The sequence below is a fragment of the Argiope bruennichi genome, chromosome X2 (assembly GCF_947563725.1).
Source record: "Argiope bruennichi chromosome X2, qqArgBrue1.1, whole genome shotgun sequence".
In the NCBI taxonomy this organism is placed as follows: domain Eukaryota; kingdom Metazoa; phylum Arthropoda; class Arachnida; order Araneae; family Araneidae; genus Argiope; species Argiope bruennichi.
Genome location: NC_079163.1, coordinates 24,243,459 through 24,259,917, shown reverse-complemented (window position 1 = coordinate 24,259,917; position 16,459 = coordinate 24,243,459). Strand labels below are relative to the sequence as shown.

The 16,459-nt window shown below is 27.3% G+C and overlaps 1 protein-coding gene across 1 annotated transcript in view; it reads right to left on the bottom strand.

Annotated features, from left to right (window-relative positions):
- Positions 1-16,459, bottom strand: part of LOC129960257 (fasciclin-1-like) — a 297,975-nt gene that overhangs the window by 99,316 nt on the left and 182,200 nt on the right. Inside the window, exon 3 of the mRNA XM_056073535.1 lies at positions 15,303-15,409. Coding sequence (XP_055929510.1) covers positions 15,303-15,409 — 107 coding nt within the window. The remainder of the gene's footprint in view (positions 1-15,302; positions 15,410-16,459) is intronic.

Below are 16,459 nucleotides of genomic sequence, written 5' to 3'. Positions count from 1 at the left end.
CTAGCAATGACCTTCTATAAATCTGTTAAAAATACTGTGCCAAGAAAACCACAAAAAAAATGTCATAAGTGACATTTCCGATTACTTTACCCTAAGGGGAAGAAACAAGAAAGTATGAAAAGCGGTAAACCTAAGGGAAAAGTCCTTTGGATTATTCCAAAAATAAAATCTCAGAATTTCTTACGTTTCCTTTCAGCTTATGAAAGGCAATCCTGGCACTAGGGGAAATAAAAAGAGTTTTGAACTGCCTTCTTGTTTCCCTTTATGACGGTTCCAAAAAGCACTCAGGAAAGAACTTTAGAGATGAACTTATTTTTGTTTTCGAGACGAATAAAAATGACTCTCAAACAATAATAGTTTGGGGACATAAAAGGTCTGTTTGGCAGTCAGAATCTTTGAAAACAAATCACATATAGTATCGTGATACATCTCCCGATATATAAAATAACCAATAAATATTTTCTTTAAAGCGGACTATATGAAATTTATATAAAAGAAGAGAGAAGTAACAGATGAGAATAAGAGATCAAGGATAAAGTATCCTGGCTAAGTACTTCATTACACAATAGAATTTGAGCTATCTAGATTAAATGGAGATTTTCCAATTTTGATATGTAGAAATTTGAATAGTTAGATAAAGTTTAGAAATTAAGCAACATTTCTCTCAGATATGCAAAAAAAAAAAAAAAAAATGTAACTCTAATTCATGAAATTACAAATCCAAGTTAAAAAAATAAGCAAACATAATATACAAAATTAAAAATAATATATAAGTAATAATAATAAGAAGAAATAATATATAAGTAATAATAATAAGAATAAATAATATATAAGTAATAGTAATAAGAAGAAATAATATATATCTGTAAATACAGTGAGCGCTGTTTGATGTGATCACAATTAATGTTATCATTCGCTTTAGATTATCAAAATATTCTGATACCAAGCCGACTTATTCAAATGTGCATAGAAACATTTGTTTGATCTCATCTATATAAAACATATGTTATATATGGTTCGAAGTTATTAGATTTGTATAAAATAATTGAGTAATCCTTCATTTTTAAACAGCGTAAAAGGTAGAAACCATGAAAGGGAAAGACTTTGTATTTTTTTTTATCTGGACTAGAGTCGTCTGGATTGGTTTAAAATCCCTAAGTGTGGAATATTATCTGAATAACCGTAAACCATTGCTATCTGAGACTGAATTATGAAAGCAAAATGGATAAAAACGAATTGATCTAATTGTTAAAAACAAACCTAAAATTCTTAACATATATGGAAGTTGACCTAAAATGAGTCAACAAAACAATGCTGCGAAATTAAAAATTTCAAAGTTATTTCTTAATAAAATTTTGAAATATCGTTAGCTTTTCATAAGCAAGACTAAGTCATAAGTGCTGTCTATTCTGACGGGGGCGATTGTATTGAAAAAAACTCTCCAAAGAAAACGCCGAAATGAGTTAATTTCTTGTTATTTTGAAACGTGGCGAGCAACTTCACTCATCATTTCTTTTTAAAAAGCACAAGTACGAACAACATATAAGTGAACCGTTAAGGTATAATTGTCACTAAGTAACAATTAATGTATATTTTAAAATTGTTATTTGTGAAATAAATAATAGATAGGCCTAAGATGAAAATTTTTACACTTTTCCCTTGATGTGATAAAAAATATAGCTGATTTTGTTCAATTCGATTATTGTTATGAATCGGTTAATGTTATCAAAATTCTTAAGTATCGAAGTAATCACATTAAGCGATAGTAGCTGTAATGTAAAATTTACTTAAAAAAGAAGCCTTAAATTAAATTATCTATTAAGACTAATTAGACTAGGCAAGCGTATGAATTAAAATTTTTTCTGAGTAGTATAAAACGTAGTATCTATTTTAATAGTTAAACATAACTTGATTCGGTTGGGGAAGGTCGTGTCAATTCCATTAACGTCGCGCTTATTCTTTTTCTCCCAATTTCACTACTTTTCTTTTTTTCTTCCAATATCGATTCCGATAGTTCGAAATTCATGTAATTGAACTTGGAAAATGCTTAGAAATTTGGGAACAAGATATTCTAATATGTTTGTATAAAAAGTCCTTGTGGTTATGCATACAAGTAGGAATAATGTATAAAAAAGTTATTGTGGATATACTTACATATACGAACAATGTATGTTCCACTTCTCTTCTGAAACAACCTAGGTCGAATTCAACCAAGTTTTGCACGGAGCATTGCGAGGACAAGACAAAGAATACTGTCCAAATTCAAATTTAAAGCATACTGTTCAAGTTCAAGAATTAATTAAATATTCCTTTAATTAGAAATCAACTAAAATTTCGCTTATATTCCACACTTATTTCTGGGGGAAAGATTCCAGAATAAATATTTTAAAACCCTCTTAAAATTCAAAATTTACCATTTCAATGATATCAGTTTCATTTCTGCGCAATATTCATTGTTCTTAATTTTTAAAAAATTAAAAATATTAACATTTATGTTAATATTGATTTACTCTACCACTATTTTTCATGATTTCTTTTCCACTATTTTTTGAGACTTTTATTACATATCTTTATAACGTTTTCATTTGTTCCAAAGCAATAATTTAACAATGCCCATAAGCAAACATAAGTGAATTGTTCAAACCGAGGCAAGAAGCAATATCTTTAGAGAATTTAACAAATACGTTGTTTTTTACTCACAGAAAAATTAAAAGCTTCACACATCTTCCGAAAATATTACTCCAAAAAAAAACTTCTATTAAAATTAAAAATTTTACCTTTTCTGCTATACCAGTTTCATTTTAGTGTAATTTTGTTTCCAATTGTTATTCTTTAGAAAATTTAACACAGATGATTTTGAAATAAGGAAATTTATAGGTTCTGCTTTTCTAGACCAATTGAATATTTTATGCCAAATTAACAAAGTATATTTTTAACGGATCTACTCTGTGATCTAAACACAAAATACATTTTCCGTAAGAGCAACACATGACAGAGTTTTCTTTTGTTTAGTATTTTTGTTTTCTTTTTATTGGTAACAAGAATTTCTGAAAAACGTGTAGGATTAAAAAATTATGAAACAGAATAATCTGGGTCTTGAAATAAAGTATTTTATTTTATATCCATTCTTAAGAGGAAAATAATTTGAGTTTAAGAAGAATTTCAGAATTTCAATGTTTGAATATAAACCAATTTAAAAATTATAATTGGTTTAAAATTATCTGTATCAAACATATCTTAGGAATTTTTGGAACCAATGCAACCGAAGCAGTTTCTCCTGAATTACGCGAACCGATCGATGTTAAGAGCTACTGCTCATTCAGTCTACCGTTTATTCATCCCTTGTCCACTACACGTGTGGAGCACTCGAGAAATCCCATGGTTGTTGCCGTAATCAATCACTGCAATCTTGACATTTTGCAAACACTTGCAACAATTGTCAATTTAAGTTTTCACCATTGCTATAGTTTATTGCAGTTTTCACAGTCATTCACTCACAGTGACTTATCTTTGCTGACCGAGACTGGAGAAATGGATTCACGATGGAAATAATTTCAGAGATTTCCTATCATTTTATGTCAGATACTTCAATAATTCTGGCTTATCGTTTAACTATATTTAATGAATGTAAAATACAGCTACTGGGATTCAATGAAGGGGGCAATATCTGTATTATAAAATGAATGAATAACTACAGAATTTATAAAATGTCTATAATATATTCTTTTATTGCACACTTCACTTTTTGTATAACAAAAAATAATAACATTAAAATAACTTTGAAATTCTTATATTCTTCTTTTATGGTCACTAATGCAATAATCTGAAATAATATGTTTTGCAAATTAATAAATGAATTAAGATGATTTCTGTTAGACGAGAACTACTGGATAAATAGAAAACTTTTGATAATTCATTAATTCATTAAAGCAAAATATGTATATAATGAATAAAATAATATTCTTTATTTAGAGACATTTGAAGATGAACATAATGATTAGAATTAAACACAATTTCATACACTGGCTGCAAAAATCCTAGAAAGACAAATTTTAAAAAATAAGATCAAAAACTAACAATCTAAGATTTTGTATCTATCAAACATGAAAGTAGGTGAAGAATTATAACAGACACACTGAAAATGGATTATGTAAAATTTCCTTAACGTTTAAATAATAAAAAATGTACACATAAAAATAAATTACATACCTTATGCAAAACTCATGATAAATAACATTTTATTAATCGACATTAGACACCCCTGGACCACGTGCAATATTTAATTGTGTTAACCTTTCCTGTCCACAAAATGTTGAATCTGGAGCAAGAAGTATTCTATTGCTTTCTTAAACTACATGTTTGAAACAACTGCTGTTATTGTATAGATGGATACAGCGTTTTGCCCACTACCCCTTCTAACTCTTAACTATAGAGTCTCCTAGAAATTTTTAATCATAACTCTCAGTGGAAAAACAACCATTGGACATTTATGTAAGTTATGAAGCCTTTTAAATTCCGTAAGTACAGGCGCAACATTACTCTTTCTATTGTAAAACATCTTTACGAGAACAGCATGATCAGATAACACAAATCGCATACTAAGCAAAAATCAACAGTGAATTAGACAGTCCGAGCTGACTAAATGTTAACTCACCCCTCTCTAAAAGGAATGATTGGCGCAGTTGTCACATCAGCATAAGAAATTTGCATAATCTGTCTCGACTGTACAAATATTTCAGTTGGTAAGTGAGCAGCGCCAGATTCTCTCCTCTCGCCAAATTTCGGTACTACTTTTTATTTTACTGTAGAGTTCATTTTTACATGTCTTCCACGGACTGTATACGAAATATAGTTTCATTCTGCTGATTAGCTTTAGCTGCAAGTGCACCCAAATCAGAGAAATTTAATTTATGTCCACTGTTTTTTTTTCACTAGATTTTTTAACTTTTTTTTATTGGCGATTTATATATACAGTTCTTTTTGTCTAATTATAGTTCGTCATCATACTGTACTTTCCTTTGTTGTTTTATTTGAGTTTATAATTTATTTCAATATTATCAATTCAAATTTTGTTTCAGTTAGCGCATTTGTCTCTTCATTATCATATTTCTTTTGTACCTTTGTTGTTTCATGTGCAATATAGAACGTTTTACTGTAAATGCCATTCTTTCCTAACAGGTTTTGGCCGATGACAAGAAAGAATTCAATCTTTTCCGTTGTATTCTACAAAGAAGCTGCTCTGTCTTAATGATATTTTTTTAACCTTGTTTATTTCTGAATTATAGGCAGTTTGGTTTCAGAAAACATATATTTTTAAATGATGAGAATGAATAAGACGTTCATAATAATGAAAAAATTACTATTAAAACTATATCTCTTGTAGATTTTTTAATTTAAGATATTTGCAATATAAAATCCTATTTGAGGATAAATTTCATTTTGTGAATGTTTATTTTGAATGCTTTAGGATCTTGTATAAATTCCTTCATTATATTTCCAATAATAACAAACTCGCATATCAGAGAAATAGCTCTTAGGTGAAGTTTTTATTACTTCTGTAATCACAATATCGATATTCCCTTTCTAATTCACTTTTGTTTTATCAAGTAAAATAAATTGTCTGATTATTTGAGATAAATCAGAAATTTAAATGGTGAATATTTGAGATTTAAATTATCGACGAGGCTATTAACTACTTTCAGAATCCTATTGAAGCAAGTATACATTAAATGATAATGATGTAGAACTAGAATGAAAGAAGATATCAGATCTGGACTTCATTGGACTGAATAAAGCTTTTTTAACTTACAAATTTTCAGAATTATATATTCTTTAAATTGAAGCTTTTATTTTATTGGACATGTTTATTTTATACGAGTTTTATAAACATTTCTACCTGAAAAATTGATTGCATTGAAGAAGGTAAGAAAAACTCGCTGAACAAAAATTGATCTTCTTTATTCTCGATTTTCTCCAGAATTATCAGAACGTTAAATAGCGGTTTGTATTATGATGAAAAGGCAAAATTAGATGAAAGTAAGAAATTTTTCAGATTCATCATAAGGATATCTCTAAAAAATTTAATATATATTATTTGCATAAAATAACATTATCATCATTAAAGTTTTATGAATTGTCTTTTATTATTTATTAATCATTAATACTGTGATCTTGCATACAGAGCTATTTAGAAATCCGCAGAAGTTTTAGAAGCCAAAATATATCAGTCATTGCCGTCATTTCTCCCTCGCGAAAGGAATCATGGCCCTAAAATATCTTCTGAAAACACGAAAAACTGGTCAAAACTTCCATGACTTGAAATGGAATGCTAGATATTCAACCTCCAAAATGTCTATCAATCCTTATCCATTTTGTCATTTAGAAAGGGCGATCAATGAAGGAGTTGGTTGGGTAGGAAAAGATTCGATATGTTTGGAGAGGGAAGAAGGACTTGTGTACTCTAGCAAAGTGTTTACCGAGAGGGTTGTAGTAAAGTTGGAGTGAAGTGCTCGTGAATGACAAATCTAAATAGATTGGCTAAAAATTGAAATGGTGCCTGTTGCTGTGGCCTTGAGGGACCCTGAAAGAGAAACTTATGGAGCCAAACTAATCTGGATCTTTCCTGCCTTGAAGATAGAATTGACTGACAAAGTTTGCAATATAAACTACCAGACAAAATGATGCGCTATAAAGAATAAGGCATTAAACAACAACAAATTAGACAACAAGAAGTACGTACAAATGTTCAGTACGTAGTCCATCATTAATGAGCACATCCATTAGATAAAGAGCCACATTTTCACAGAATCATTATCATTTCTGATGGCACAATATAACATGAATAACTGATATGGAACTTATTGTTGTGAAAAAGTGTGGCACTTTGTCTGACAGCTAAATTTCTCAATCGTAGGAATTACTTCGAATATTCATATAATTTTTTTATATTTGTTGCTTATATATATATATATATATATATATATATATATATATATATATATATATATATATATATATATATATATATATATATATATATGAATTAATTTTCATCCTTTTATGTAAAAATAACATTTTTCCATTTTCATGATTTTTAATTTTTTTTCCTGGTATCTGAATCATTCTTACTATCCAAAGAAAGTATTTAAAACTCATCTTGTTCTAAGTTATTAATTGAAATTCAGAATACAGTAAATAAACAAAAGCTATTATTGTAATCATTTAAAATTCAAGTTTCTGATATTTTCCTCTGATACATTTGTTCTTTCACTACTTTTGTATGTTATATTAAAAATGAACTCCGAATCATTTCATTGCTTATTACTTTTCAAAATTGACTTTCGACTATTTTTTTGAACTTCATTTAAATAGCAATTATTTCGAAGTTACTTTCTCGTCTTTTTAATTACTAATGAAGAATGACTCTTAATAAGGAACAGAAAGAATCAAAAGAAAGATTAGTTTTCACAAAAACTAATTGCTTCTGAATGGAAAACAATGAATTATTTCCATTTGATACTACTTATAAGAATGTGGAGATCGGCAGATGATTCCAGTCTAAAAAGCAATTGTTTTTGAAAATAGTTTCCGCTTCTGCATTTAGTGGAAAATATCATTACAAAAGTCAAAAGATGTTTGATATTTTTTTATGAGTAGAAAATCATTTTTCCTGCATGAAATGAATAATGAAAATTTGAACGAGAATTTTTTGTATTGTTGTTTAGAATCATTATTCTCAAAAAAAGGAAGAAAGAAAAAGCTATTTAATGCATAATTGAAGTATTCATAATTATGAAGTAAAGTCGAGTGAGAATTTTTCTGTAAATGAATTTGATTTTGTAACTAAACAAAAACATCCTGTAAATGTTGAAGTTATACCTATACAATGTAGAAAACAATTTTATGAAGATAAGCCATTTTTTTTTGATGGAGGACTTTGTAATTTTAAATAACTGATAAAAATATAGTTTACCATGAAGGATTGGGGATTTATCAGCGCAAGGGCCATTATTTGTCAGTTCTGCGCAATATTTGTTGTTAAATGTGCACACGACTAAATTAAATCAAGTTAATAGAAGTTTGGAAAAATAAAGGCATTTGGGAATATAAGAAATTAAAGATGGTTCATGAAATTATGGCATAAGGGCTCATTCAAATTCACATTTAAATCATAGAAAAACTTCCCATGGATTGCAAAAAATTAAACAAAAACCTTGGGTAATTCCCCGTTTGATGTGCAAATTATCGCCGAGATAAAGTACTTTGAAATTAATGTAGTGATTGAAGATTTAGAAAAGAAACGAAAAATATAACAAAATGATGAATTATCAATTTCTATAAATAAGAGTAGATTTTTATTTTTTATATTCTCTGGCTTAAATAAGATTAAATTTTTTTTTGATTTAATTAAATTTATACTTCAGTCAGGAAAATTATTTAATATTGTTTTATTAGTTTTCGGAATTGCTAATCAATATACGGTGATCAAAAGTTTCTGAAACCAAACTTATTTAATAACAGAGTATACTTGAAGTGTATTAAGAGTATTTTCTGGACCAAAAATATGTAGATTCATTCCGAGGAATTTAAGAATTAAATAAATGAATGCTTGGATATCAAAATATTATATATAATATATCGCGATATTTTTTTAAAAAACTATTATTTAGCCGTCTAATTATTAGAATTCTGGTCCTAAATATTAAAAAAAACATTCTGAGGGATAAAAATTTTATTTAATTTAAGTATAAATTTTGAATTACCACTTTTATACATAATGGGATAAAAAACAATATGCTTACAAAAATAATCGAAGTTATTTGAATATTCTAAATTTGAACACCACTTCCCGAGCATTTCATGTCAGAGTATAAAATAAACCAGGAAATACATATCTTTATAAATGACAGTTTTGCATGAAATGTAATTGCATTTTTGCAATTTTTCCCACATGATAAATCATATGGATGTATGCATATTATTTCATATTAAAACTTTAAAACAGTTATTTTATTATTTAATATCCTCACATCACTCTACTAAAATATTTGTCATAAATGATTTAAATTAAATATAGAATAATAGATGAAGAGGAAAAACCCATCAGCAGTTTGTAAAACATATTCATTACAGAAGTTTTAATAATTATTTTCAACATTGCTGATTAGTTGTAAAATACTTAGCATACATTTGTGATCAAATACCTTCAGAAATTATATAATGCCCATTTGAATCAAATGCATGTTGAATAGAAATGATTATAATAATCCTTTCTAGTTCAGAATTATTATGAACCCTTTGACAAACTACTCGTCCAAAATAATTGACCTAAGTAAAGCATATAAAGTGTTACATAGTAATTGCAAGAAGCATTCTAATGAATAATCTGGGCATGACAAATCTATCAGCCGCTTGTCAATCTAATTCTCTAACCAATCAATCATTTGCTCTTCAAAATTCTCTTTACCTGTTTTGATACAAATTAGTTCCTGCCTTTCCATTAAAGTTTGTGCTCTTTCAACTAGAGAAAGACGAGATATACAGGCATTAGCTATGTTAAATATTACATTAAAGTTTACTTATTTAAGTTGTTCAACAGTAATTCAACAATACATATTTACAGGCTCTATAATGATATTAAAAGGAGGGTTATTACAGAAAATGAATAAGCACTGTTAACAAAAATTGAGTGATATTTCAAAATGAATAGCAAGTGATAGAAAAAGAAACATTTGTTTTTTTTAAAAAAAATCAACACAAGAATATCAAAAAAGTAAACGATATATTTAATAATAATAATAATAATAATGATTTTTTTTTCATCAAAGCAAAATATCAGAAAAGCAAACGATAAGACTTAAATTTTGGAATTTTTTAGTGAAAAAATCAAATACATTCCTTTTACATAGCTTTATTTTCATTTTGAAATATTTCCTGTTGTATGAATAGCGACATATACGAAAAATACAGGGAATATATTTAGAATACCGAAATAAAAATTCAAAAACGTATTCGCGATTGTTTCTAAAATTATTTAAGACATAAATATTTTAATATTCTTTAAACAATATAGCATATGAAAATGCAACTTTTAATGCAATTTCAAGCTTTCCTATTAATTAAAATAATTTATATAAAATTAACTTTTAAAATTGACTAGTAATTCCAAAGCTGTAGTTTAGAATCGATGTCATTAGTTTATCCAACAATTTCCTTTGAGTTGAAAAGATCCAAATTGGATTCATTATTTAATAAACAATTTAACTTCAACTGCAAGCAAACAAGTAAACAGTTTGAGAGTACAGAAGTGGCGCTTCCATTGACGTAAGACTGGCAGCAGAATGACAAACTGACACAAGCCAATTACCGATTGCTAATCAAATTCCCCGCTGAACAATCGGGAAAATTTTCATCTTAAAAATAGACAGCACGTTTATTCAGTTCCTGAAATTGTATTCAAGATAATGAAGTTGTTTTTTGAAATGCTTTCAAGCTGTACGTATTTTGAGTTACAATATAGTAAAATTAAATATGCATTAATTGCTGTTTAAAAATTCTGTTTAAATAAGAAACAATTAAAATTATTTATAAGGACGCCAGATTGCTAATTTTTCATTATTTAATGTCGTAACGTAAAGTTTATTTTTTAGTTGAAAGAGTAATTAAATATAAATAGTTTACAATGTATTTTGTATAATTAATGGATTACAGTCATTTCCAAAATTATAAATCGCTACACTTTTTCAGATAGACTTAATTAAATCTTAAAAACCAATAACGGAAAACACATTTTTAAAATGCTACAGGTACTTTTCCTTTTTCTCTTTAAGTTTTGTTTAACTTTTTTATTTAATCAGCTTAATTTCTCAAAGGAGATGTCCTTATTCTGAACGTTGCAATTTATTTATTGGAAATTTTTCATAATGAACAACGGTGAACAACGCCTCTGCATTCTATTTTCTTTTCCTAGGACTCCAATTAAAAAGTTTATTGTTTGTTGTCGTTTATTCAATTCAGTGATATGCGTTTCGGATAAAGATCACTGGAAGACAAATGACTTTTTTTGCCGCAAAATTCAGCGCTTTTGCCATTTTTTTTACAGTGGCAATTACTTTCGCAATGATTTAAGACAAAAGGCGAAAGATTTGGCTTAATATATGACTTCCGTTAGGTCATCTGATTTCCATTTTCTTAAATCGCGGAGCTGGTCATAAATTATTCTTGAGGAGAGTATATTCGCTGAAAAATTTGTGAACTGTTTTAACATTTGAGGCAAAGGAAGCTAAAGCTATGGTTTTTAGTTTTTGAAATTAAGTGTTTGTCTTTCTTCATTTGTTGTCTTCTTTCAAATTTCATTCACCAAAACTGTTTTTTGTTTTCGGACTTCGGGATTGTCTTTCTTCATTAGATGTCTTCTTTCAAATTTCATTCGCTAAAACTGTTTTTTGTTTTCGGACTTCGGGCTGAATGGATACGAATTTAAAAACAATTTAGTCACAGTCAATAATAATTTGTTTAGATGCATGGAGATGTTTAGATGCACGCATTCTTGTTTTACAATTACTGGATAAAATAATGATTGAAACTTTAAAAACTGACATGCTTTGAAATCTCGTTAAATAAAAACTAATAAAATCGAGATTGAAATGTGTAGTGCGTCCTTTGTAAAATTTAGTGTATCCTTTGTAAAAAAATAAGAAAATATAAAAAAAATCTCTTCTCAATCTCAATATCATAATAAAAATGTCTTGCAATGATTATAATTTTTGGATCTTTTCCCCACACAATTTATATAAAAGACTTATATAAATCTATATAAAAACTGAAATTACTTATTATAGAAATATATATCTTCCAGAAAACTTCTATAAATGGCAGATGAATCTATTTAATATTTTTACCCAAAGCAAATGTTGCGTGATATTAAAGTTTGTAAAGATAGCATGCACAAAATTCGAACAGGGAAAAAAACCTAATGAACGAACAATAATGATAAATAAATAAAAGCCCATGTTTGTGTTTGATAGTCGCTGGGAAACAGAATAATTTCAAACACAGCTGCTTATAAACCTCCATTAAATATTCTATGAAATATTGATTTAGGGACAAAAATCATTTAGATCTACAAGAGACATGAAGATAAACAAGCAGTTTAATTTCCCATATCAAATATTGTGTTTAGGAATAGAAAACATTGTCTAAAATGCCAAAGCCAATTGTAACATCTTATTTATTACAATGATTAAAAAAATCTTTACGATATAAACTGTTATGGTCTAGAAATATGGAACTCAATAAACTTTTACGTCGAGAAAAAAAATTACTAAAATTACTTGCCCCAAACTGAGCTGGATAGCCATGTATTACAATAACACCACACTAGTTCTTCGGCGGGCAGGGGAAAAGACTGCTAAAGTCAACGAAAACTCACGCAGACAATACATAGAAATACACAGAATACACAGAAATACACAGACTACACAGAATACACAGAAATCTATTAGAACCCGCATCGCAGTTAATCAACGCTACACGTGCTTTTGTGTAATTTAAGGTTATAGATAGAATTCCATTAAATTGAACAATTTGTTTTAAATTGTAAGTCTTACTAATCATAATATTGATTACTGCCATTTAAAACTAAATTCAGTTGAAATACATTGATTACTTTTAAAAATCATTTTGACTGAATTAAGAAATATATTAGAGATTACTGATATACACGTAGCTTTTTTTTAGTACAGTTTACTTGATTTGACTTTGACTATAGATGATTCAGGAAATCACATATTTTTAATAACTGTAACATTTTATTATGTATTATTTCAAAGTAAAAATGTTGACAGTATGAAAAGAAAATGAAATATGAAAAAAGAATACGATAGAAATATGCAAAGAAATTGCATGCATGGTTGGCACTCATGGCCTAATAGCAAATTTCTAAACCTTTAGAGATAGTTTTATACTTTCAGTTGGAAAAATGGTTTAAATGAAGTAAATAATCATTTTTTTATGTTGCTAGAATCACCAAAAGATAATGCTGAAAAAAAATTACAAAATTTAAATTTCTATGCAATTTATTTTGCCACATTTAATGAAAAAAAATTATAATCTAACGCATTCAATAAAAATGTGCCATTGATTTATGACTAAAGCTGATTGAGTAATATCTGTATAAAGCAAATGGGAGTAATGTACAAAATTATTTCAGAAAACAAGTACCAGGTTTAGTAAACGTAAAATGTTTGATTATATTAAATAGCGGTATATTATTTAGAGTATTAGAATTAAATTATTATTGTTTCAGCAGCAACAAAGAAGCAGAAATCAGATATTCAGCTAATTCGCAAAATCTAAGTTATTGAAAAATAACATATCGCTTACAGCACACTACATGATGAAATGAACTAAATAATTTCATTACAAAATCACATATTAATAAAAGAACGATTATAATAAACATTTTTATAAGGTTAAAATGAACGTCAATTCATCATAATATTAAAATTATTACATTTAGCTGAAATATAGAAAAGTGCTGGCTAAATAAGTTTCTCTTGCTCCTTATTGCTGAAACTAATTTGTATGCCATTTAATGCGTCTATCAAATTACTATTCATGAATTTTCATTTGTAAAATTTATTTTTTTAGGTACCCCGAAAAGAACTGGTATAATGGATTTTAATTCTAGGGAATACAAAAACCTTCGTATCAAATGATGCTATTTTATGCTATGATTGATAAAAAAAAACAAAAAAAAAAAAAACGGTATCTGGAAAAATTCGTGAGCTTGGAACCCAATATGTTGAAACCAATACTTGACAAATTTCGTAATGAAAAGTCTCTTCTCAATATTCAGGTAAAAGCCCAAATAAAATAGGCATTTATTTAACAAGCATTAAAGCATTATAAAAGAAAATAGCCCAATTAATTTATTTTCCTTATTTTGCAACAAATATTCACAGATCAATACACCTGGAACCTATTTCGCCGTATGTTACAAGGACTTTCTCGCGTCCAAAAGTGATTACTATTTGTTTTGAAATTTCAACTTATGAGGGTTTTTTTAGTAAAAAAAAATGTTACATTGGGTTTATTATATCTGAAATAATTTTATATCTAATTTTCTGTATTTTTAATAAAATATATTTATTTTAAATTAAGTTTTAATTTTTTTGGAAATAGCAGGTACCATTGATGCAGAAGATTTTTTCCAATTAATAATCTTGCTCATATTTAGACTTCAGTTTAAGTGCTTTTAGTACCTGCATTTGTATTTTTTAATTTATTTCTCAATAAAACAAATGTATAAGGTGTTATTAACTAAATTATAGCCAGGTACAACAGTTATTCATTTCTTTTTGATAATGTAACTCTTCATACATCTCAAAAAATTCAAACCGAATGTCAAAATTTTGTCAGATTAAACTTTTATTTTCAGTTCTTAAAAATTGCATTGTTTTATCCTTAGAATGGCAACATATTGTTTTGATTTTCCTAAAATTAAGTGCTAAGTATTTTTACCAGTGAATATTATAAATTATTTTTATCCTTAATCCTCATGGTAATACTTCAAATTCGGCCGGATTATTACTAAGCATATTTATAACTCCCAATTATTTAGTTAATTAGTAAAATCTGAATTGTTCTTATTTTACAAGATTAGTTTATCTTAATAAAACAAAAAGAATGTAAGAGATGTCTTGGATTTATAGTCTTTGAAGACTAAAATAAAATTACTAGAAAACAAGGCATATTAAATGTTTTTTTAGTAAATAATTTAACATTCAATGCCTTTTGAAAACAGTAGTAATGCCTAATAATGTGAAGTAATCGAAAGATATTTAAACCTAATAACACGTATATACTTAATTAAATCTGAATACGAACTCTTAAGATTCTACATGAAACAATGGATTTCAGTTATGAAAACAATCAAAAAATTTAAGTTCGTCAAAACGAATGATGTTGAGATTTTCATAACTCAGTCAGTTTTGGCAGAAGTAGGGATTTTCTTGTTTAAATTAAATGTTAGCGTGACAAGAATATTTTACTAAATACGACGAATAGGACTATGTGAAGATGTATAAAATTTAGTAAGAGAAAATGTCGAAATTTTTTCAGCAGTAAATTTAGTAACAGAGCCAACATAAAATATAATTATTTGCTTTATTTAAAGAATTTTAATAAGAATATTAGGCCTATTTCCAATGGCTTAGAAATAGGGCCGCCATTGAAGTAGATACAGTAAACCAAAATTTACATGAATGTTATTTTTAAAAAAATTAAATACAAGTTCTTACCTTTCGTTTCCGTTCTTCTTCCTTCACACTCAAATACAGAGGTGCCACGCCAGCAAGATAAGGAGTGATGGCCATCGGGAACATATGCTTCTGAGCTGATAAGTTCACTGCAAAGTAAACATGCATACATCAGAACTAATACAGCAATATAAAACAACAATAAAATAAAATCAATGCAACAATATAATACTTTAATACTATAAAATCAATACAACAATATAATACTCTAATACTCTAAAATAAATACGTTACTGCAATAACACAATAAAGTCATTAAAAATAATTTGGCCCAAATATCAAACAAGAAGGAATTACCATTTTTTTCAGTTAGTGATGATATTCTTCAATTCATTGTGCAATACACAAATTATAGTAAATAAATATTATAAAATACAGCTCTCAATTTTTCATCTGTAATGATTTATGGAATAAGTCATTACATAAATTTATTTTTGATAAATAAGCATGTATTAGAACTAATACAACAATTTAAAACAACATTAAACTATTACAGAAAAAATCTTTACAGAAGAATAGTTTTGATAAATATGCGTATATAAAAAATAATGCAACAATATAAGAGGGCAATAAAATAAAATCAATACATCAATATAATACTTTAATATTATAAAATCAATGCATTAATGCAATTCAATAACACAATAAAATCATTACAAAAATAATTTAATCCAATCGTAAAGCAGGAAACTATTGCTGGTTTTTCAATTAGTACTCATATTCTTCAATTCATTGGATAATACACAGCTTATATTAAAATAATTTTCATTGGATAATACACAGCTGATATTAAAATAATTTTCATTGGATAATACACAGCTTATATTAAAATAATTTTCATAGAATACAGCTCTGAATTTTTCTCCTGTAAAGATTTACGAAAAAAAAACTATTATCAAACCGCTTATTTTGAATTTGGACTTTCCAATTATTAATTACATGCAATTTAACCATCGGTAAATGTTTAAGTTATTGTTCTACAATTTGTGAAAATTAATTTAAAACTTCTACCATAAAATCAGATATTTTTCAAAACATTTAATGTTTCACATAATAAAATCAAACATCAAACAAATCTTGCAATTCTACTTTCGAAAACAGTGATTTGTGCTTAACACTACATCAGTAACATTTTTTCA